The sequence below is a fragment of the Ictidomys tridecemlineatus genome, chromosome 14, assembly GCF_052094955.1.
Source record: "Ictidomys tridecemlineatus isolate mIctTri1 chromosome 14, mIctTri1.hap1, whole genome shotgun sequence".
Taxonomy (NCBI): domain Eukaryota; kingdom Metazoa; phylum Chordata; class Mammalia; order Rodentia; family Sciuridae; genus Ictidomys; species Ictidomys tridecemlineatus.
The window spans coordinates 62593158-62617665 of NC_135490.1; the positions used below are offsets into that span (position 1 = coordinate 62593158).

Genomic DNA, 24508 nt, shown 5'->3' on the forward strand with positions numbered 1-24508 from the left:
GTCTCTGGAGGATGAGGCAACAGGATCACAAGCTGAGACCAGCCTCAGCAACTTGGTGAGTCCCTGTCTCAAAATAAAAAAGGGGCTTTGGGCACGGTGGGGCACACCTGTAATCCCAGCAGCTGGGGAGGCTGAGGTGGGGGTTCCGGGGTTCAAAGCCAGCCTCAGCAATATCGAGGTGGTAGCAACATGGTGTGACCCTGTCTCTAAATAAAGTACAAAACAGGGCTGATGAATGGTATGGAAAAAAGTCCAAGGACATTTTCCCTAAACTTTTGTCATTTAAAATCCCAGGTGGCAGCCAGAGGGAACAAACACAAAGAACTTTCATCTGACTGGCACCTGACCCCTCACCCTAATGAGTCACCTGACCAACAATAAAATAAGCCCCAGGAAATTCCTTATCCACATTCCTGTTGCACCCTAATGAATCAATGGACCCCAAAACAATGAACACCAGGAACTGTCTTCCTGTTGTACCCTAAATAAAGCCTATAAGACCTAGACCCTTGCTTCAACCTGCTGCCATTTTTTGCCCCCAAAATGACCTACACCAGTGTTCTGCCAATTGACTACACTGCTAAATACTGAATAAAGAAAAGCGTGCTGATTCAAGGTTTGCTTCCCGTCTCCTGTTGTTTGTCCTAACATTTGGGGATGTGGCTCGGTTGTTGAGTACCCCTGAGTTCAATCCCCAGTACCCCCCCCCAGAAAAGGGGGGGCAAGAATAATAGCTCAATGGTAAATAGCCTTTGGATTCAATCCCCAGTACCAAAAAAAAAAAAAAAAGTAAAGAAAGAAAAACAATCATCTCTAGTATTAGTTCACAGACTGCTGACATGTGCCTGTGTACAAGCATTCAAACTTCCCCCAATTCTATTGTGAAATGCTTTCCCTTTCGTTGGAATGGGAACAGCAATTTTAGAAATTTCATCCTTATGCTTTGCTAACGTTTGCATGCCCCCTTCAAGGAGAAGTCAGGAGAGGCCCAAGGGAAAGTGAGGGTGTTATGTTAGGTAGGAGTTCAGGGACACCAAGATGGTGGAGGCAAATATAAGAAGGATACCACTGGATGACAAGACAGGGAGAAAAGTCATATCCTTGTTTAGAGTAAGTCCCATTACCATGACAACTCCTACCATTGACTGCTTATCACCATAACAAGAACTGCCATAGGTTTGGTATTTTAAAATGACCAATGGAAGTAAATTGGGCATTATTCTAACTAGGTTTTCTAAAGTAACCAATGGTGGGGTGGACTGGACAATATTCTAATCAGGTAGCATAAAGTAACCAATGGGGGCAAATGGGGTAAAGTCTTCAATCAGGTCCATAAAGTGAAGAGACTGTCTCACAGGTCAGTATTCAAAACACTAATTTCCAGACATCCACGCCTTGAGCCTGTCTCTGACTTGGCTGAGGGCAACTTCCATTTTCACCATCAATAAATCTGTACTTTGCTTGTTACTTGTGTGCCTGCTGAATTCTTTGTTTAGGACACCAAGGATCTGGGTGGCAACTGGACACCCTGCTGGTAAGGAGAGGAGATGGGCTCAGTTTACATAAGTCACATCCAGCAGCAGAATGCGGGCATTGTAGGGGAACAGATGGGCAAGAATGCAAGGCAGGCATCTTCCTTTAGGGCACAACCTATTCCAGGAACAATCTTTTCTGTTTTTGTTTTTTATTATTGAGAAATTGAACTCAGGGACACTCAACCATTGAGCCACATCCCCAGCCCTATTTTGTATTTTATTTAGAGACAAGGTCTCACTGAGTTGCTTAATGCCTTGCTTTTTGCTGAGGCTGGCTTTGAACTCCCTATCCTCCTCCCTCAGCCTCTGGAGCCACTGGGATTACAGGCGTTGCCACCGTGCCAGGCTGGAGAACAATCTGTTCTGGACACACTGAGAAGTCTTGGTAAAGACATTAAGACCACTTTACTATCTCCAGTGTAGACTACTAACTGGGTCTGCCTTGGAGCCTCCCTTGTACTGGGGATTGAGCCCAAGAGCATTCTACCCACTCAACCACTGAGTTCCCTCCCCAGCCCGGCCCCGCCCCCCCTTTTTGAGAAAGGGTCTAGTAAAGTTCCCAGGCTGCCCTTGAACTTGCTATGCTCCTACTTCAGTCTCTTGAGTAGTTGTGATTACAGGTGTGTACCACCGTGCCCAGCAGGTCTTTTTCTGTAAAGTGAGAGGACAGTGTATCCTTTGGCAACTTTTTTAGAAAATAGGATCTATCTAAACACTGATTTCCTGAAAACTCTGGCCCCAATATTCCTAGAGGTCTATAACCTCGAGTTTGTAGACTTGACTCCGAATGCGCGTCTATTCACTCCAGTGATCTCAACTACCAGGTACTGACAATGATTTATCCAATTCTTGAGTCCGTCCCACATCCACTCCCCGCTAAGCACCAAACTTTTCTAAACGAAGACCTCTACTACAGGGCTCCCTGAGTCCGGGCCTTCGTTTTTTCTCTTTTCACAATAAACTGCTTGGAGCCTCTAGTGCACACATTACGCCTGGTCTCTCCCACCTGGACACTACACTCACTCTCGCTTGGGCTCTGCAATTAGTCTCTATATTTCCAGCTCTAAAGGTCACCTGGAAACGTGCTCAAAGTGGCAGACCACTAGGCAGTACAACAAAGTACACCAGGCCCGGGCAGTGAGCGCTCGTCCTCACACATTAAATGGCGAGCAGCGTTTACAAGCTAGCACCTCGTCTGCATTGTGACGTCCAGTCTTAGCCACGCAGCATTCATCCCTGAAATGCAGTAAATATTATTATAAACCACACTAACGAGCCTCCTCCGCCTTCACTTGGCGCTAACAACCACCACCGCAGGGGCCGCGGCCCCGCCCGCCTGTCCTTAAAGCGGCTAGGTCTGGCCTGCACAGTCCTCTGGCAAGTGGTGGACCTACCAGTGGGCTTTACTACTTGAAGAGTGCAGAACCCGGGAGCAGCTCGCGCGACACGGCGGAAGTGTTCTCGCGAGAAGACTGGGAGGCGGCAGTGATGGCGGCGGCGGGAACCGGACCCGGCCCGGGAGCGGGTTCCGGACCTGGCCCTGTAGCGGCAGCAAATGCAATAACGGCAGAAGAGGGAGAAACGAAACCGGTGACAGCGGTAGCAGCCACTCCGGCCGGAGAGGGGACGTCTGCTGCTCCGGCGACTGAGCCTAGTTCTGGAGAGGCTGAAAGCGGGTAAGACGTCCTGCGGCCTGAGGACACCGAATTCTCTCGCAATCCCGCGGCTCCCGGGAACTCTCCTACCCGCGCTCTCAGAACTTGGGCCTTGAGGCCAACGGCTCGACTTTCCCTGCCCCCTCTACGAGGTTAATCACGCCCTTGGCTTGGCGCTTCCCTTCCGAACTCTATTTAAGGCCACGCCCCTTTGCTCACCTTTCTGGTTAGGTAAGAGCCGAGCACCTTGTCCTGTCTTTGGCTCCGTACCCCAGAGGAGGCTGTTAGCTCTCTTTTCCTGCAGGAGATCCTCAGATACTTCAGGAAGGAAATCACTTTGCAGTGCTCGACTGGGAAAAGTAACGGTCCTTTCGGCAGCAGAGTGGGAGAATTGCATCTCTGTGAATCTCACCTAGGACCAGCTCATCCAGACTTGTCTAATTGGGTTGTCCGAGTAGACGTCTCAGTATTCTAAGAACCTTCGTCTGTCTTGACCACATTCTTCCTAGTATCCTAATAGTAATCCTGGGCATCTAGTCCAGATCCAGTTTAGCTGGAAAAGCTATAAGAGTAAATAAGTTCAGCTGTATTTTCTTTCATTTTTGTAACGGGGATTGAACTCAGAGGCGCTTTAACTGAATCACATCCCCAGCCCTTTTTTGTATTTTATTTAGAGACGAGGTCTCGCTGAGTTGCTTAGCGCCTCGCTAAGTTGCTGAGGCTGGCTTTGAACTCGCGATCCTTCAGTTTCAGCCTCTAGCCGCTGGGGTTACAGGCGTGCGCCACCGCGCCCAGCTCAGCCATGTTTTGATGATTATCTTTGGGACTTGGCATTGTGAGGTTTGTTTCTCTTGAAAATTCTTACTTGAGTGCGTTCATTATCTTACAGGGATGCAAACTTGGTTGATGTAAGTGGTGGTTTGGAGACAGAATCCTCTAATGGAAAAGATACACTAGTAAGTATTTGTTTCTGGATGTTTGCCAGGCAAAATAAATTTTGTTTTGTGGTGCTGAGGATTGAACCCAGAGCTTTGTGCTTACAACACGAGTACTGTGCCACTGGACTACATCCACAGCCCCTGTTTTTAAATTTTTAAGTGAACCAAAAATGCAGTCAAGCCAACTTAATTTGATTCTAATTGTTCTGTGTTCACAGGAAGGTACTGGGGATACTTCAGAGGTGATGGATACTCAGGCAGGCTCCGTGGATGAAGAAAACGGCCGTCAGTTGGGAGAGGTGGAATTGCAGTGTGGGATATGTACAAAATGGTTCACAGCAGACACCTTTGGCATAGATACTTCGTGAGTACTTTTACTCTTGTAAGAATTTATTTCTAAAGTAAATCTCAGCATGTTCAATAGTTGGATAGTTTTTAGGCAAAATAAGTGCATATATTTCCTGTCTCCTAACCCCTATATAGTGAATAGGATATTGAATAAGGAATTGTTTTAATTCCCTTAGCATGTCTTCTACTTATTGAGGGCATGCCAGTGGATTTTGTCTCTTGATTTTGGGCTTACAATTTGATTGAGAAATAAAACTTTGCAGTTGGAAAGTATTATATAAGCAAATATGAGACAGTATCATTTAAGCCTTGTATTGGGTGTTTTGGATTTTTTAGAAAGGATTTGGTGTATATGGTGGATAAAGCCCATTGTCAAAAAATTGAGGAACTGGGAATATACCTCAGTGGAAGAAAGCTTGCTTAAAATGCACAGGACCTTTACTTCTAACTCATTCCCTTGGGTATCTTGTGCTGTCCCCTCAGCAAAACCTGTTTCTAGACATGTACCTCTTCTAATGAATTAAAATCATATTATGATTGATATAAAAGGGGGAGAATGAAAGGCTTCTTATTCTGGTGACTCGATCAATAGCTAGCAGGTGAACATTACTGACTCACTGTTACTGGCTCTCAGTAAAAGTTTTTTTGTTTTGTTTTGTATTTTGCTGCACTGGGGATTGAACCCAGGACCTCACATGTGCCATGCAAGCACCCTGAGTCACTTTCCCAGCCCTCAGTAATATTTTTTATGGCCCATATTATTGCTAATAAATTTAAATAATTCTATCTCAAAATAAGAAGGCTACATTTTTCTTTAGTTGATTCCCCTTAAATGTTCTGAAAAATACCTTCTTTTATAATTTATTGTATGCTTGACTGTTAAAAAAGTTAAAGTGAGTTTTAGAAATGCTAATGTACAATTAACATGTGAGTGGTGACCTAAGATAGTGTTTAAAAAAGAAAGAAAAATACTGAGGGATCAGGAAGAGTTGATCTTAGTTAAAAGATCACTAGGGAAAACACACTGCTCTGCAAGGCTGGCTAGTTAGAAAGGCCTCAGAGTCTAGTAATGGAAATTTACTGGAGAGATAAGTAGGAGCAAACCAAGAATGAATCAAACCACAGTTCAAAGTTCTGGTAACTTTGGAGAGACTACTTTGTACCTGAATTTGAGAAATTACACCTAAAGCCAACTACATGGGATGGATAATCTTTATGCCAGAGAGAATATAAGCTAACAGGATATGAAAAAAAAAGCTTCTCTGAAACCTAATTGTTTTTGTTTTAAAATAACTATGTATCTTTAGTGTGAAGCTTTGCCTTCCATAATTGAGTTTATTATAATGCTTAACTGGATCAGAAGTTTGAGATGGCCTGGGCAATTTAGTGAGAATCAGTCTCAAAAAATAAAAAGAGGTGGGGACATAGCTCAGTGGTAGAGTACTCTGGTTTTGGTCTTCAGTACTAAAAAAAAAAAAAAATCTTAAATTTCTTGAGTGGTATCTAGTAAATAGCACATATTTGGGAATCTTCTTTTTTTAGGGGAAACCCTAAGTTAGCTTGAGTTCAAGGTAAATGTGACATTATGTTTCAACTTAAACCATTTTTACTAAAGGTCTTTTGTTTTGTTCCATTTACTTTGTAAGACTAAGCTTCTAGGGGCTCCCCATACAGTGCAATGGTAGAGCACTTGCATAGCATACCCAAGGCCCTAGGTTTAATTCCTGGTACTGCAAAAACAACCACCCAGCTCTCTCATGCTTTTCCAATCATCCAGTACAATTACCTCTCACTTCCTTTCTTTAGTGCATCTGTTTCCCCTGTTATCTCCTATATCTCTGTCATATTCAGTCTTTCCTTCCCATTGTCCCACTGTAATCTCCAAAATCAAAATCTCTACCATATTCAGTCTTTCTCCTCCCACTGCCTTCTTATTCTCTGCCTTCAAAGAGGCAGGCCTTCTGCCAGCAAACTCAGCTTTTAGGAATTTTTTTTTTTTTGTACCTGGGATTAAACCCAGGGGCACCCAACCACTGAGCCACATCCCCAGCCCTTTTTTATATTTTATTTAGAAACAGGGTCTCACTGAGTTGCTCAGTGCCTCCCTAAATTGCTGAGGTTGGCTTTGAGTTCTGGATCCTCCTGCCTTAGCCTCCAGAGCTGCTGGGATTATGTGTGTGCATTTACATGGGATTATAGGTGTGGTATCATCTGGCAAGTTTTGGTTTATTTCACTTAACATTTTCCTCAAGTTCCATCTGTTTTTCTGCAAATGATCTAGTTTCTCTCTCTCTTTCTTTCTTTCTTTCTCCTTCCTTCCTTCCTTCCTTCCTTCCTTCCTTCCTTCCTTCCTTCCTTTCTTCCTTTAATGTTTAAAATTTTGGGTACTAGTGATTGAATCCAGGGGCACTTGCCCACTGAGACACATGCTCAGTCCTTTTTAATTTTTTGAGAAAAGGTCTCAACTAAATTGCTAAAGCTGGTTTTGAATTTACAATCCTCCTGCCTCAGCTACCAGAGCCACTGGGATTACAGGCATGTATCAACCATGCCCAGCAATTTAGTTTTTATTTATGGCTGAATAAAGCTCCATTATATACACATACCACATTTTCTTTTTCCATTATCCTTTGATGGACACCTAGGCTGGTTCCAGAGTTTTGTTTTTGAGAATTGCTCATGCCTTTTTTTTTTTTTATCATATCCTGGACACATCCTGTCCTAAACAGACTTCTTTATGCCACTTTGCCCCCTCCTCCTAACTTGAATTTTCTCATCCCTACCTGTAGTTCATCTGTCCAAAAATCACTCATCTTTTCAAATTCAGATCTTAAACCGTCCTTGACAAATTTTTCTAATTCCTAAACCTGAGTTTACTACTTGGGTCCTTCGAAATCTTATGGACTATATTATCATTTGTAGAATTCATCTGGTAATTAAGCAGATGTTTTGTGATTATTGTCTTCCTGAATAATCTTTTCATAATTCTGTCTGTCTTTTCCAGTGATGTTATTGACACTTTAAAGAACTGTGTCTTAGACTACTTTGTCTTCTGCAGTTGGTCTGGTGAACTCTTTATGTGCTCAAAAAAAGATATCTAACATGGACAAGGTGCCAGTTAGAACTTTTAGGTGCTGCATTGTCCACTGTGGTAGATAATGTTTTATTTATTTTTCTATGAAGAAGAATCCTGATATTTGTAGAAAATACAATCCTCATTTCTTTGTCGATTAATACTTTGCATTTTTTTTTTTTTAATTGCTGTTTGTTTGTTGGGACTGGGGATGTAACCCAGGGACACTTTATCACTGAGGTACTTCCCCAGTCCTTTTTATATTTTTTAAATTTTGAGGCAGGATCTTGCTAAGTGGCTGAGGCTGGTCTTGAACTTTTAATCTTTCTGCTCAGCCTTCCAAGTTCTGGGATTACAATTGTGTATCACCTCACCTGGCCATTTTACATTTTTAAGAGCAATTAATATATTAACTTTTTTTAAGAGAGAGAGAGAGAATTTTAATATTTTATTTTATTTTTTTAGTTTTTGGCAGACACAACATCTTTGTTTGTATGTGGTGCTGAGGATCGAACCCGGGACACATGCATGTCAGGCGAGCGTGCTACCGCTTGAGCCACATCCCCAGCCCTATATTAATATTTTTATATAACTGCACCAAGGAGAAAGAATTCATATTGATTTACGTATCATAAAGAAATGTGTGTTCAGAAGTTCACTGATTTGTATAATTTGGTTAATCCACAGATCCTGTCTCCCTTTCATGACCAACTACAGTTTCCATTGCAACGTGTGCCATCATAGTGGAAATACTTATTTCCTCCGGAAGCAAGCAAGTAAGAACAACTCTGGAGTATTTCAAAATGATTGTTCACTGTACAAGAAAAGGGATCTGGGCTTAGCAGACTCAGAAGACCTTTACATCATAGCTGGTAGAATCCAATTGCGGTGTAGGTCTGAATAATTGCTGTCACCCATTTTAGATCAAATAATAACTCTGCTTTTTAAAGCTGCTCTAACTCTAATTGTATCTTGTGAACCATTTTGTTGATTATTCCCTTGGTGACAGAACTGTAATTTTATAGATAGCTTTTTTTCCTTTTTGTTTTTTATAGATTTAAAGGAAATGTGCCTTAGTGCTTTGGCCAACCTAACATGGCAGTCTCGAACACAGGATGAACATCCAAAAACAATGTTCTCCAAAGATAAGGTAAAAATGGATTAACATAATTGCAATTATGCCATAGACTCAGATGGGACTTCTAACACTCTTTAACAAGTACTTTCTAGCCAGTTTTTATGAGTAAGACTATATAAATTCAGTTGTTATCTTGTTTTTTATTTTATATCATTTACTAATTTCCTAGTATGTGCTACTTGGCTTGACTGTTAGTATTGTGAATACTTAAATACTTTTGGTTGCCTTACAGAAACAAACAGCTGTCTAATAATCAGGTCTGAGGTAAATCTTCTCTGCCTAATTTGGCTTTTGTGGGGATTTTTGGTACTGGAGCTTGAACTCGAGGACATTAACCTTTGTTAATATTTTGCCACATTGCTTTTTCTCTCCATATCTATATTTTCCCCCCTAAGCTATATGAGGCAAAATTATAGCTATTATGCTTGACCCAGTATTCTGTTGTAAAAGTATAATTTAGTGATCATAGTAAAAAAATAATAATGTTGATGATGCAGTAATATTATCTAATCTTATTCATGTTTCTCAACATTATTGTTTTCTTAATATTCCTCTTTGTTTCCTCTCTCCAGGGATCTCACCTTCCATTTAGTTATAATTATGTTTTATCTTTAAGAATAGATCCTTTACCAGTTTATTTAATTTTTGACAGACAATGGGGAGGTGTCTGCTCTGACATTTAAAATTTTGAAGGGTCTAGATAATTATTTGGTATGATATTCCTCACTCTACATTTATCTGATATTTCCTCATGGTTGGCTTCAGGCTATTTATTTATTTATTTATTTTGGTACCAGGGATTGAACTCAGGAGCACTCAACCACTGAGCCACAACCCCAGCCCAATTTTGTATTTTTAATAAAGACAGTGTTTCACTGAGTTGTTTAGCACCTTGCTTTTGCTGAAGCTGGCTTTGAACTCACAATCCTCTTGTCTCAGCCTCCTGAGCTGCTAGGATTATTGACGTGTGTCACCAGGCCCACCAGATTAAATATTTTAGACCAGAATGTTACAGAGGAAATGTGTTTTTCAGTATATCAAAAGAGGAGGTGATTATGTGAATGTCTCTATATTATTGTTGCTTAATATCCTTCACAGTTTCCTCTATCCACGATCCAATTAAGATCACACCTTGGGGCTTTGGATATGGCTCAAGTAGTACTCACCTGGCATGTGTTGAGGCACTGGTTCGATCCTCAGCACCACATAAAAATAAAGATATTGTGTCCACCTAAAGCTAAAAAATAAATTAAAAAATAAAAAGATTACACCTTATATTTATTTGTAATATTTGTCTTTTATCTAAAACAAGTTCTTTATCCATTTATTTTACTTTTGATGAACAATGAAAAGTGTCTACTTTGACATTTAAAATTTTGAAGCATCTAGACAATTGTTTGTGGCGATGCTCGTGTAAACATATGTGATCATAGTAAAAAAAATGATATATATCTCATATATAACCATGTTGCCAGTTATATAGAAGTATAGCACAGTTATGTACAGTACATAATACTTGATAATAAATCACTGTTACTGATTTATGTATTATAGTTTATTTATCATAATTTATCTTAATTCATTGATTTATTATGACACTGGGGATTGAACCCAGGGGTGCATCCCCAACCCTTTTTGAGATAAGGTTTTGCTACATTGTCAAGTTTGGCCTTGAACTTGCAATCCTCTTTGCTCAGCTTTCCAAGTAGCTGAGATTATAGCCACCATGCCCAGATTTTATCATTATTTTAGAGTATACCTCTACTTTGGGATGGAGATGTAGCTCAAGTAGAGAGTGCTTGCCTAGCATGCACAAAGTCCTGGGTTTAATTCCTAGTACTGCCCCCAGCCTCCTCAAAAAGTGGATTGTAAAACAGTATGTTGTGTTAAACTGACAGCAGCCTCATGCTTCTGATGCCTACCCTAGCCCATTAATTGCATCATTTTCTCTTATGCTTGACTTAATCTTATATTGTTTTGTTCATGGCACAATTGTTAGGAACAATAACACAGGACTGTATTGTAGTCTGTTATTAGATTTCTTATACATTATCCCAGCTTTATCACACTGACTACTGAAACTTTTTGACATATCCCCATCAGATTGGTTGGTTGGTTGGTTTGTTTGTTTCTTTTTCTTTCTACAAGGGATTGAACCCAGGGGTACTTAACAGTCCCAGACCTTTTTTTTTTTTTAATTTTGTGATAGTCAAGCTAAATTGTTGAGGGCGGCTTTGAACTTGTGATCCTCCAGCCTCATCCTCCCAGGCCACTGGGATTATAGGTGCTAAGGATTGAACCCAGTGCCTCACACATGCTAGGCAAGTGCTCTACCACTGAGCCCCAAACCCAGCCCCTCTTAATCAACTTTTGAACTCTTACATTTGGGAGCAATATATATACTATTTCAGGCTTCCCTTGGACTTTCTCTGATTCAGCCTTTGAAGATATGTTTTCATGGTGTTAGCTGGTAGTGTGAGACTTTGAAGGTACTCTAATATGGGGAAAATTTGATAGCAGATTAAGGTCAGATATTGTTTGGCGCCACATAAGTAAGATCACATTTAGCAACTGAGAAAATGAAATCTAGAACTGGGTGTGATTGCGCATTCCTGTAACCCAGAGACTCTGGGGACTGAAGCAAGAGGATTGCAAGTTCAAGGCTAGCCTTGGCAATTTAGCAAGACCCTAAGCAACTTGGTGAGACCCTGTCTCAATAAAAAATAAGAGAGGCTGGAGATGTAGTTTAGTGTTGGATCACCTGATCCATCTTGTAATTGAACTGAGTTCAATCATTAGTACCACAAAGAATAAGAGAATCAGATCTTTATACTGTACTTTTACTAGGGATGGAAAGGAGGGAGGCCTGATTGGTGTGAAGTTTCTGAAATTTAAAATTTTATTTGGTGACTTTAGATGGTAGGGGATGTGAAAGAAAGGTGTCAAAAGTTTTTTTCTGAGTTATCTATGATAGGTATTAAGAGCAAAGATAGATTCTGCTTTGTATATTTGTGAGGTAATATACAGAGTTGCATATTTTAGTTCCAAAAAGTTTTGATGTCCAGAAGATGTCTCAAGTAAGTAGAAGAAATAGGAGCTCAAGCTGGGTGGGAGGGTGCACACCTATAATCCCAGTGACTCGGGAGGCTAAGATAGTAGAATTATGAGTTCAAAGCCAGCCTCAGCAATTTAGCAAGGTTCTGAGCAACTTGGGGAGACCCTATCTCAAAATATAAAAGGAGCTGGGGATGTGGTTAAGCACCCAGGTTAAGCACCCCTGGGCTCAATCCCAGTACCAAATAGAGCTCAGGAGACAATAATTTGGGAAGCATTTTCCTTTTGATAATCAAGGTAATATTACAGAATTTTCCCCTCCAACTGGATTGTAAGCCTTAATAACTAAGATTTGTGTATACTTGTTTGGAATTTCATAATCTATACCTTGTTTCCAAGCAATTAAATATTTGTTTGCTGATTAAAAAGTTGAACATGAATGTTTCTTTTGATTCTAAGAAGGTCTTGAAAATGCTGTTTTCTCTGTTTTGTGAGCAAAACTTTGAAAGCAATTATAAAAGTCTTAATATATTTTATTTTAAAAACTAGGATATTATACCATTTATTGATAAATATTGGGAGTGCATGACAACCAGACAGAGACCTGGGAAAATGACTTGGCCAAATAACATTGTCAAAACAATGGTAAGTAGACTAAAGTTGATTAGACTTGACATTTAGAAAACCACTGTTCTTTGTAACAAATTCTGTTTAGTCTCACTGTGAAATAATGTGATTACTAAGAAAATGTGAGTAATTTTATATTAAATTTTTGAAATTATGAGATGCAGGTAATTGTAAATGTTAGTAATTTTTTCATGTAAACTTTGTGAGTTGCCTGTTTTGTCTTAAGTGAATATCACTTATATTGACAATAGTTTCATATACTGAGACCTTTTGTTCACTGTATTTTTATAAATAATTTTATATTAAAATCGGAGACCATTTTTGTTCTTTGATTTGAAACAAAACAAAAAACTTTGTTCTAAACATTGTCCTTAGAATTAAAGAGAACTCCTGGGGAGAAATCAGTAGCAAGCTGTTGATAGTGCTTATCCCTGGGGAGTGGAAGGATAGGTGAGGCAGAGGGAAGATTGGCTCTCTTATGTTTCTCTTTTGTTTGAATTTTTTGATGGTCATATATTTTCTAATGAGAGGGAAAAACAATATTATTTTTTGGAACTATACCTATTTTCTTTTGGAGTTGGTGATTGATCACCTCTGCCATACTTTAAGTATAAAGTTTCCATTGATAATACTACTGTTCTGTTTTCTTTTAGAGTAAAGAAAGAGATGTATTCTTGGTGAAAGAACACCCTGATCCAGGAAGTAAAGACCCCGAAGAAGATTACCCCAAATTTGGACTTTTGGATCAGGTACATTAATATGCTTCTTGGGGCTGGGGAAGTGTCTCAGTGGTAGAGCACTTGCCTCTCACGAATGAGACCCTGGGTTCATCCTCAGCACCACATAAAAATAAATAAACAAAATGAAGATATTGTGCCCATGTATAACTAAAAAATATTTTTAAAAATATACTTCTTATTCTCTTTTTAATTTTAAGCCACATAGGTAGGGAATCAAATTTTGTTTATTTATTTGCCACATAACATTGCTAGTATGTGCCTATAACATGTGGACTCCAAATAAATGGGATTTTGTGTGTGTATATGTGTGGTACTAGGGATTGAACCCAGGGGTGCTCTACTACCGAAATATAACCACCACCTTTTTTGTTTTCTTTCTTTTTTTTTCTTTTTCCTGGGAGTACCAGGGATTGAACTCAGGGGCACTCAACAACTGAGCCACATCTCCAGCCCTATTTTGTATTTTATTTAGAGATAGGATGTAACTGAGTTGCTTGCTAAATTACTGAGGCTGGCTTTGAACTCCTGATCCTCCTGCCTCAGCCTCCCAAGTTTTGGGGATTACTGGCATGCACCATTATTTCCAGCCAAATAAACTTTGTTGATACATCTTTTTCTTTTCTTGGTACTGGGGATTGAACTCAGAGGCACTCACAACAACTGAGCCACATCCCCGGCCTTCTTTTGTATATTATTTTGAGACAGGGTCTCACTGAGTTGCTTAGCACTGCGCCCATTGCTGCTCAGCCTCCTGAGCTACTGGGATTACAGGCATGTGCCATCACATGCAGCATCATTTTTCTTTTTTAATGTTTTGATTTCTTCACATGTATTGCATAAATGCATGGTTCCAAATTATTCTGATCTTCCTGCTATCTGAGATTTTGCTCTTGAAAACAATGCAGTAAAGAAAAAATTATTGTGAAAAAGAATTTATATTGTTTGTTTAGCATAGCAGTAAAAAGAGAATTTTAACTCTTTGTTCAATGGCAGAGATCACATGTGGCAACTAAGTAAGTTAGATCTTTGGGCTGTACTTTCAAGTGTCTGATTTGAAGTGGGATTTTGCTATGTAGCCCAGGTTAGCCTGGCACTCATGGGCTCAGGTAATCCTTCTACCTCAATTTTCTTAGTAGCTGTAACTAAAGACTTATTTGCTATCTTTGAAAGTTTGAGTTTTCACATAAATTCAGGTTTTGTCTCTTGTAAAATGAGATCTGAGCATACTAGGCCTGATTTCAATCTGGCTTTCCAATTTGCCATGTACCCTCTACCTCTACTCCAGTTGATTGGTTAATTGCCATTCATCACCATTCCTTTTTTTTTTTTTTTTTTTTTTTTGCGGGGTGAGGGGGTGAACCCAGGGGTGCTTTAGTACTGAGCTATATCTCTAGTCCTTTTTTCTTTTTCTTTTTTTTTTTTTTTTTAAAGAGAGAGTGAGAGAGGAGAGAGAGAGAGAGAGAGAGAGAGAATTTTTAATATTTATTCTTTTTAGTTCTCAGCGGACACAACATCTTTGTTGGTATGTGGTGCTGAGGATCGAACCCGGGCCGCACGCATGCCAGGCGAGCGCGCTACCGCTTGAGCCACATCCCCAGCCCTTTATTTTTCATTTTGTGACAGGATCTCAATAAACTGCTGAGGCTGCCCTCAAACTTGACAATCCTCCAGCCGCATCTTCCCAAGTTGCTGGAATTACAGGCATGTGTGCCACCATGCCTGGCCTCTCCTTTTTCTTTTTATTCTCTTTTTGTTGTTCTGGAAATTGAACCCAGTGTCTTGCATATGCTAGGCAGGTGCTCTACTACTGAATGTAGCCTCCTTTTTAAATTTAGATATTTTTCCTTTCAGGATCTTAGTAACATTGGTCCTGCTTATGACAACCAGAAACAAAGTAGTACTGTGTCTACCAGTGGGAATCTAAATGGTAAGTGTTTAAATGTCTTACTGTTGAAATATTTTTAAGCTGTTGAATTTACATGTGTCTAGAATTGGGCATTCTTTGGGTTTTCTCTTAACCTGTGTATTTACTAAGACCCTTAAAATCTAAAACTCAATTTTTAGGAGCTAGACAAGAATTTTGCAAATGGTGATAGAGGAGAACTTTTTTCAATTTACCTCAGTTTGATCTTATGTGAAGCAAATTTAGTATACAACAAAGTACAATTTAAAGGTCAGATTTACTGTATTTTTAGTAGACTTCCCATCTGTATCTTCATAACTAACACTTAATTTAGAAGGATTCAGTTGCTCTCCACCCTTTTTTCTGCAATTTAGCTATTACTTAACAAGCTTCCTGTGTCAGTCAGTCTTCTAATTTTTCTTGCCTGAAACATGAATATATTCATATATCAATGCTACTATATGGATCACCTGCTTCAGCATGGTTTTTTTGTTTGGTAACCCATCTAATGGGAAATGTTGTTTATTACTAATGGTATTAATGAGAATTAGGGTGGCTGGAAGGTAGCTAGACTATTCTCTGACACATGATATCATAACTTGTCTTCTGGAATGGGAAATCTTAAATATCTAGTCCTTTCTGCAATTATTAGATGGGTTGGAAATATCTAGGCGTGTTGTTTATCTTTTTACACCATGTTTTCCTGTTTACTTGTTAAAATTTGACAAATACATGGTGCCACTTCTGTTCTTACAGGTGGAGCCACTTTTGGAGGTGAATTCCTCCTCTGTCTTCTTTCAGCCTCTCAGACTTAAGTATTTTGTGGTTTGGAAAATGCTTTTTGCTGAGTTGTGGTAGAAGCTAAAACTAAATAATTTTAAAGCATTGTGAAAGTGGTGGCAATAGCACTTTAATATGAAATAGTAGTTCCAGTTTAATGTTAGTAATTAAAAGCTTGTATGCTGTCATATTCTGCATAACATGGCCAGAAGTTCCCTTGGTATTACACTTTCTGTTCAGAATAGATCTAAAACTTCTTTCTTAAAATAATTGAAATGGGCTGGGCATGGTGATGCACACCTATAATCCCAGAGGCTCAGGAGGCTGAGGCAGGAGAATCATGAGTTCAAAGCCAGCCTCAGCAAAAGTGAGGTGCTAAGCAACTCAGTGAGACTTTGTCTCTAAATAAAATACAAAATAGGGCTGGGAATGTGGCTCAGTGGCCAAGTACCCCTGAGTTCAATCCCCAGTACCCCCACCCCCCAAAAAAATGGAAATGACAATGTTTTAAATTTTATTTACTTTTTTATTTTTTAGTTGTTAATGAACCTTTATTTTATTTATATGTAGTGCTGAGAATCGAACCCAGTGCCTCACACATGCTAGGCAAGCACCCTGCCACTGACACCCAGCCCCAGTCCTGGAAATGACAATTTTAAAAACTTAAACCAGGTGTCGTGGTGTATGTTGGTAATCCCAGCTACGTGGCAGACTGAGGCAAGAAGATGACAAGCTCAAGGCCAATCTGGGCAACAGACCCTGTCTCAAAATAAAAATTTAAAGGAAAAGGGCTAGGGGTGTAGCTCAGTGGTCCAGCACTTGCCTAGCATACATGAGGCCCTGGGTTCACTCCCCAGTACTAGGAGGAGAGGAAGAAACCTTAATGGCTTTTTTGATTGATGATAATGACATTGTAACAGTTTAACATTTGACCTTTTATGAGAAATAGGAATAACATCTACTTTGTTCATAAAAGGAAATTCTGCATTAAGTCTGGTCCTGTGTATGTAGAATATGACCTACCCTCAATGTCTTGAATCTTTTTATTGCAGCAGAACTGCTGATAATTTCCAAGCTTGCCCCAAATTTACATATAGTACTCTATGCAGTTGTTTACGTAAAGGTGTTTTCCTGCAGTTCAAGGACAGTTTTTGCAAGAGGGAACAAACTAATTGAGAGGAATAATAGAACTGGACAAAAATTACAGAACTGGACAAAATTCCAAAGTACCTGTTTCAGAAATACACAAGGTAATATTCCTTGTGCCCTCAGTATAGAGCTGAATTTTTTGTTTAAAATATATAAATGTATCAGCTGGTGGTGTGGCCCAGTGGTAGAGCCCTCACTAGATTTACTGTTTTTAATCCCCAATACCACCAAAACAAAACAAAACCATATGTGTGTGTATATATGTATAAAATAAATTATCTGTTAATATTATTTGCCCATAACATCACAAGCCAGAGTTGTTTAGCCTGAATTTTATCCATGTACTTGTGCAATCTGAAACATTGACAAATGAGTATGTAACTAAAATTGCCTACTGAATTTAAAGCCTCCGTATTGTGTCATGTACAGTCATAATAATGTCTAGCAGCACTGGAGAGAAACACCTTTTTAGTACTTCTGTTTCTGTTTTCTATGTTTGATGTACTTTTGTTTTCTTAGATATTCAAGTTAAGTGCTTTAGCAAATATTGTGCTTTTATTATGTTTATGAAATATATTGTGCAGTTCAAACAAGTGAACATTGACCTAAAGTGAGGATATTTTCATTATAGATATTTGTATTGATTTGGGAGGGGGGAGGGAAACATCCACGCAATTGTTTTCATTCTTTTTAGCCGTAGGTGCTTGGAATCTGAATAAGTGCAAATACATTTGTGTTACATCCTCAAAGTATACTAGTATTTTCAGTTTTTTAAGAAAGGAAGGTTGAAGATGTAACACAGGTATCATTAGTACTAGGTTCATTTGAGATTACTGACAAAACCCAGTGTTCTGGGCTGTGAGACACCTCAGCAGATTGTTTCAGAAGGAGCGTGAAAGCTAATATGCTTTCAGGAAGGAAATCTTCCTGTGGTGTTACACAAATGCACATTGGGTGTGTCAGTCCCTATCCACATTGCTACTTCCATTGCAGCTCTGTTGAAAGTGATCTTGCCTTCTATTCAAAGGGGGAATTGCAGCAGGAAGCAGTGGAAAAGGAAGAGGAGCTAAGCGCAAACAGCAGGATGGAGGGACTACAGGGACTACCAAGAAGGCCCGGAGGTGGGGAGATCACTGCCCCACCCACCACCTTTTGAATATTTGGTGCTGGCAGAGTCCACCATAGGGAACCATATTTTCCATTGCTCAAGTGTCTAATGCTGAAAACCTGTCCTTTTTTTTTTTAAGCCTTGAATACTTTGGAAGGGCAAAATAATCCCAGACCAGGTATGCTATTTTATGAAATTGTTACTACAGAAAGGGAGCCCAGGCAGCATCTTCTGGTGATAAGCCTGGGAAATCACATTCCCTTATGGCACCTTGAGAAAGCTTGGATGGAGGAGAGGGAATGAAAACAACTAAATGCAAACTCCTTAACTTTATGCCTCTTTCCTCTCATGTCTCTTCCCTTCCCTTTGTCTAATTTTGAAGCAGTAGAATCCAGATCACTTCTTATTTAGACTGGCAATAGATAATAAGTGCTCATATCTGAGCTTCTGTTCAATAGTTTGTAATAATAACTGAAGGAACCCACACTAAATCACTCCCCGTTTCTCCCCTAATAATATGTACTGGCCAAATTTTGTAAACAACAAAGAGTTTATGGTTAAGAATCACCAGGAGTGGTCAGTCCCTGACAAATCACTTGCCATTCCCTATAGACTATAAGTAATGTGACCAAAACCATTTTGCCAAATAAAGCTAATCCCTTTAATTTCCCTATTTTGCCTCCAGAGGGCAGGATGGTCTGAGTTATGAAAATTAATTTTTTTTAAGAGAGAGAATTTTTAATTTTCCGAGGACACAACATCTTTGTTTGTATGTGGTGCTGAGGATCGAACCCTGGCCACACGCATGCCAGGCGAGCGCACTACCCCTTGAGCCACATCCCCAGCCCCTGAAAATTAATTTTGATTCGTGTGTTCCAGCTGAGATCTAAAAAAATCAGAGGCCTTTATTACAGAGTAGAATGCTGTTGAACTATAGCAGTTTTACTTTCTTTTTCTTTTTTGATACGGTGTGTAACTATGTTGCCCAGGCTGGTGTGGAACTTTCAGTTCTCCTACCTCAGCCTCACAAGTACCTGAGATTACAGGCATGTGACATCAAATTTTATTTTTCCTTTCTGCAGTGACCCTTTGTTTTCTGCTCAGCGTCTTCCCCCTCATGGCTACCCTCTGGAGCACCCCTTCAACAAAGATGGCTATCGGTATATTCTAGCTGAGCCTGATCCCCATGCTCCTGACCCTGAGAAACTCGAACTTGACTGCTGGGCAGGAAAACCTATTCCTGGAGATCTTTACAGAGCCTGCTTGTATGAACGGGTTTTGTTAGCCCTACATGATCGAGGTATGTAAGGTATTAATGATCATATAAACTCAGGGTTGCTGTGAACTGCTGTCACCTGCTTTGCCCAGTCTAGGATTAAATACACATCTCAGTTTGTTACCAGTACCCTACCCCTCATCTTTAACTAGACTCAGCCAGGATGTACAGCAATAATTTCCATCTCTGTCCTTTTCTTTCTTTTTTTTTTTTTTAAATAAGTTCTAGCCTTTTTATACATCTTTTTTTAAAAAAAATTATTTTTTAACTGATTTTTAAACTTAAAGTTGCAAAAAAATGACAGAGAATTTCTTTTTCAACTGTCTCCTAATGGTAACATTCAATCCTAGCACAGTTAATCAAAATAGGAAATTAACATTTGTAAATACTACAAATTGATTTTTCCTTATCCAAAAACCCCAAATTCTCTGAAATCTGGAACCTTTTGATTGCCAACATGAAGCTCAAAAAGTTTTGGATTTCAGGGGCTAGGGATGTAGCTCACTTGGTAGAGTGCCTACCTTGCATGCACAAGGCCCTGGGTTTAATCCCCAGCACTACCGCATACCAAAAAAAAAAAAAAAAAGTTTTGGATTTTAGATTTAGGATTTTTGTAGTACAGATGCTCAACCAAATAAAGTCCTTGCAAATATTCTCAAATCTGAAAATCTCGGGGGCTGGGGATGTGGCTCAAGCGGTAGCACGCTTGCCTAACATGCGTGCGGCCCGGGTTCGATCCTCAGCACCACATACCAACAAAGATGTTGTGTCCGCCGAGAACTAAACAATAAAACATTAAAAATTCTCTCTCTCTCTCTCTCTCTCTCTCTCTCTCTCTCTCTCTCTCTCTCTCTCTCTCTCTCTCTCCTCTCACACTCTCTCTTTAAAAAAAAAAAAAAAAATCGGAAAATCTCCCAAATCTGAAACAATTCTGGTCCCAGGCATTTTAGATAATAAGAGATACTTAACCTAATTAACCAAATTAAAGACCTTATTTAAGTTTTACCAGTTTTTCCATTAATGTCTTTTGCTTACATTTTATGACCATGATACTTTTTATTGGTTATTTTATCAAGTGTTCCTCAATGATGGTTTATCTGATGTTTTCTCATGATGAGACTGAGGTTATGCAATTTGAGGAAGAGTAAAGAAATTATTACTGTTCATTGCATTATCTCATGTGGTTCATGATGTTGATTTTTTATTGATTATATTAACTATAGTGATTTACTTAAGATAATTCTGTTGGCTTCTCCACTGTAAATTTACTGTCTTTCCTTTTATTATTAATAAATACTTTGGGGAAAATTTGAGATTATGCAAATATCCTATTTCTCCATAAAGTTTTCTTCACTAATTTAATACTTTTCCATGGATCTTGTCTGTAGTAATTATTTCTGTGGATATCTGCCATATGATTTTCTGTTTCTTCTTTTCCTTCTTCATTTTATTTATTTAATTGGTTATATTAGCAAGTACTCAGATATTTTATTTTGTGGGGTATAATCCAATACTTTGATTATTTTGTTGCTTACATTATTCCAGCTTCGTTTCTTCAGGTTGATTCTTGTGTTCTTTTTTTTAGTACCAGGAATTTTTTAGAACCCAGTGGTACTTAACCAGTGAGCCATATCCCCAGCCCTTTTTTATATTTTATTTAGAGATGATATTGCTGAGGCTGGCTCTTCTTGCCTCAGCCTCTCCTGCTGGGATTATAGGCGTGAGCCACCAACATTCAGCTTCTTGTGTTCTTTAGATAAGCGTGGGGTTTTTTTGTTTTTTTTTAAGTACTTGCTTACTTTCTGACTTCACAATATTTTCCTGACTAATCTGTATTTTCTATTCCCAGGCCTAGTAATCACTACTTCTTCATGGAGCCTTGTTTTCTTTTTTCTTTAAAAAAAAAATTATTTTTTAGTATAGGTGGATACAATACCTTTATTTTATTTTTATGTGGTGCTGAGACTCGAACCCAATGCCTCACACATGCTAGGCAAATGTACTTCCTCTGAGCCACAACCCCAGCCCAGAGCCTTGTTTTCTTTAATTGGAAAACAATGTTTACAAATTAATATCTCAGTGTTAGCTATTATCTTCATCTGTTTTATGTTGCTGTAACAAATACCTGAGCATGCTCACTATTATTGGGTGTTGATGCTTCTAGACACCCTCAGTGGTCAGAATTGGGAAATAATGTGTATGAATACTTACCTGCACATAACAAATGGGTGTACTGAATTTATATTGATGCTGGAAATTTCAGTCAAACAACAGAGGAGGGTCATTCCAGCCTTTCCCCTTCAGTTGTTGGTAACTTCTTTCTCTAACAATAGAAAACTGACTTAGATGAATAGTTATAGGTAATTACCTATATTATTTTTTTTTTAAAGAGAGAGTGAGAGAGGAGAGAGAGAGAGAGAGAGAATTTTTAATATTTATTTTTCAGTTCTCGGCGGACACAACATCTTTGTTGGTATGTGGTGCTGAGGATCGAACCCGGGCCGCACGCATGCCAGGCGAGCACGCTACCACTTGAGCCACATCCCCAGCCCAATTACCTATATTATTTCTCCTATTCATATGAATCGTTTCAGAAAATACAAGATTAAACAGGAACATCTTGTGATGTTGGAAAGTAAGGAAGTACTTAAAAACAAAACAAAACAAAAAAAACTTACCTGATATGTTGGTACATGTTTGTAAGTCCAGCTACTAGGAAGGATAAGGCAAGAGGACCCCAAGTTCAAGGCCAACCTGGGCAACCCAACAAAACCCTTTATCAAAATAAAATTTTTTAAAAGGGCTGAGACTGTAGCTCCATGAAAGAGTGCTTGCCTAGCATGCCTGAGGCCCTGGCATCAATCACCAGTAATGCAAAAAAAAAAAAGAGAGAGAGAGAGAGAAAGTTTTATTGATTTACATTCCCACCAGCCATGTAGAGAAAGACTTTATTTCCTTATAACCTTGTTTTGTTTTTGTTTTTGCAGTCAGGGATTGAACCTAGGTGCACTTTACCATTGAGCTACATTTCTAGCTCTTTTTAATTTTATTTATTTGTTTGTTTGTTTGTTTTATTGAGGATGGAACCCAGGGGCACTTTACCACTGAGCTATATCCCTAGTCCTTTTATTTATTTATTTATTTATTAATATATTTTTAAGATATTGAAGGCCCTTTATTTTATTCATTTATTTATATGTGGTGCTGAGAATCGAATTCAGTGCCTCACTCATGCTAGGCAAACGCTGTACCACAGAGCCACAACCCCAGCTGCCTTTTTATTTTTATTTTGAGACAGGTTTTAGAAGTTGCTCAGGGCCTTGCTAAGTTGCTGAATATGGCCTTGAACTTTCTATCATCCTGCCTCAGCCTTCTGGATAGCTCAAAATAAGAGACATACACCATCACAATTGGCTGCTGCTATTTTAAAAATATCCGAAATTGTTTTAAGATAAAGCGTTATATTTTTTCTTATTTTGCTAGACAAATACTCTGCCACTGAGCTACATCAAACCTTAGAAAGTTAAATCTTCCTGGGTGTGGTGGCACATACCTGTAAATCCCAATGTCTCAGGAGGTTGAGGTAGGAAGATCACAAGTTTGAGACCAACCTCAGCAACTTAGAAAAGCATTAAGCAATTTAGCAAGACCTTGTCTCAAAAAAAGGGGGGGGGGCTGGGATGTGGCTCAGGGGAAAGCATTCCTGAGTTCAATTCCCAATACCTAAAAAATAAGTTTTCTAAAGGATGGTTTATTCAAATCAGGATCCAAACACATTACAATTGGTTTGTTATATTTTAGGGGATATGCAATGTAATTTTAACCTGTTATCTTAAATATAATTACATTTAATAAAAACTAGAAGACCAAAGGCTAGGAATATAGCTCCCCACAGTTAGAGCACTTGCCTGGCATGCAAGAGGCCCTGGGTTTGATCCCCAGCCCTGCACAGAAAAAGAAGAAAAGAGACAGACAACCTAACATTTTCTTCCTTTCTCTTTTGTCTGGATCTTGTGTTGAGATTTTAGACTCCTGAACTAACATTTTGAACATCTGACCTGATTTTCCTGACTTTTATTGTCTTATCTTGAGTGTAAGGGGCTATGTCTCTAAATTCCTCAAAAAATAAGTTGAAGGCTTCTGTTTTAATGTCCATCACTGCAGCTCCACAGTTAAAAATCTCTGACGACCGTCTGACTGTTATTGGAGAAAAGGGCTACTCCATGGTTCGGGCTTCTCATGGAGTGCGGAAAGGTGCCTGGTACTTTGAAATCACCGTGGATGAGATGCCACCAGACACTGCTGCCAGACTGGGTTGGTCCCAGCCTCTAGGTAAGCTGGGGCTATATTGTGGACATCACAGCAGATAGACAGATTTAGACCTATCTGGCTTAGTTTTAAGACTGCTGTGTTTATCATAAAATTCAGTTTCTGAAGGGTTAGCTGATTTGCAAGTTCTGGAATACTTTTGAAAAATAGTTTATAAGCAGTTTACAGAATTGACAAATAATATAAAATAAAAAGGAGTAGAATCTTTTCCTTTTGCAAACCAGAGTTCACTTGTAGTCCTCTGATTTCCTATATATCTTTTTTATTGAGACAGGTAACCTTCAAGCTCCCCTGGGTTATGATAAATTTAGTTATTCTTGGAGAAGCAAAAAAGGAACCAAATTTCACCAGTCTATTGGAAAACACTACTCTTCTGGCTATGGACAGGGGGATGTCCTGGGATTTTATATCAATCTTCCTGAAGACACAGAGACAGCCAAGTCACTGCCTGATACTTATAAGGATAAGGTGAGTTTGCCCTCCTGCAATGGATTTCTGGCTTTGAGGATCTGTGTCAGTGGTGACTATAGATATGACCTCTGTTTTCTTGTGACTTACCACTTTCATATTTTTCCTACACATTTTATTATAAGCATTTTCAGACATAATAACAAAGTTGAAAGAATTTGAGAGTCAGTACCTGAATATCGTCATCTAAATTCTATCAGATGTTTCCAGTTAGGGGCTGGGTTGTGGCTCAGAGATAGAAGGCACTGAATTCGATCCTTAGCACCACATAAAAATAAAATAAAGATATTAAAAATAAAATAAAGATATTGTATCTACCTATAACTAAAAAATAAATTTAAAAAAAAAGGTGTTACCAGTTAGGATGTATCTGTTCATTCTTCAATC

At 39.0% G+C, this 24508-nt stretch overlaps 1 protein-coding gene across 7 annotated transcripts in view; it reads left to right on the forward strand.

The window, feature by feature from the left end:
• Nucleotides 1-2981: 2981 nt before the first annotated feature.
• Ash2l (ASH2 like, histone lysine methyltransferase complex subunit) overlaps nt 2982-24508 on the forward strand; it is a 50890-nt gene continuing 29363 nt past the window's right edge. For 4 of the 7 annotated variants that reach the window (XR_013430434.1, XM_078031210.1, XM_078031208.1 and 1 more), the window contains exons 1-13: nt 2983-3211; nt 4080-4146; nt 4347-4492; nt 8237-8325; nt 8605-8699; nt 12291-12386; nt 13022-13117; nt 14960-15035; nt 15768-15785; nt 17968-18061; nt 19131-19348; nt 23489-23656; nt 23928-24121. Coding sequence is in view for 6 of the 7 variants with exons in the window: in XM_078031210.1 (XP_077887336.1) it covers nt 3024-3211; nt 4080-4146; nt 4347-4492; nt 8237-8325; nt 8605-8699; nt 12291-12386; nt 13022-13117; nt 14960-15035; nt 15768-15785; nt 17968-18061; nt 19131-19348; nt 23489-23656; nt 23928-24121 (1545 nt within the window). In the remaining variant the exon portion in view is untranslated. Of the gene's footprint in view, nt 3212-3445; nt 3550-4079; nt 4147-4346; nt 4493-8236; nt 8326-8604; nt 8700-12290; nt 12387-13021; nt 13118-14959; nt 15036-15767; nt 15786-17967; nt 18062-19130; nt 19349-23488; nt 23657-23927; nt 24122-24508 lie in introns of those variants that run through there. The other 3 variants (XM_078031211.1, XM_078031213.1, XM_078031209.1) reach the window with 3 other exon arrangements.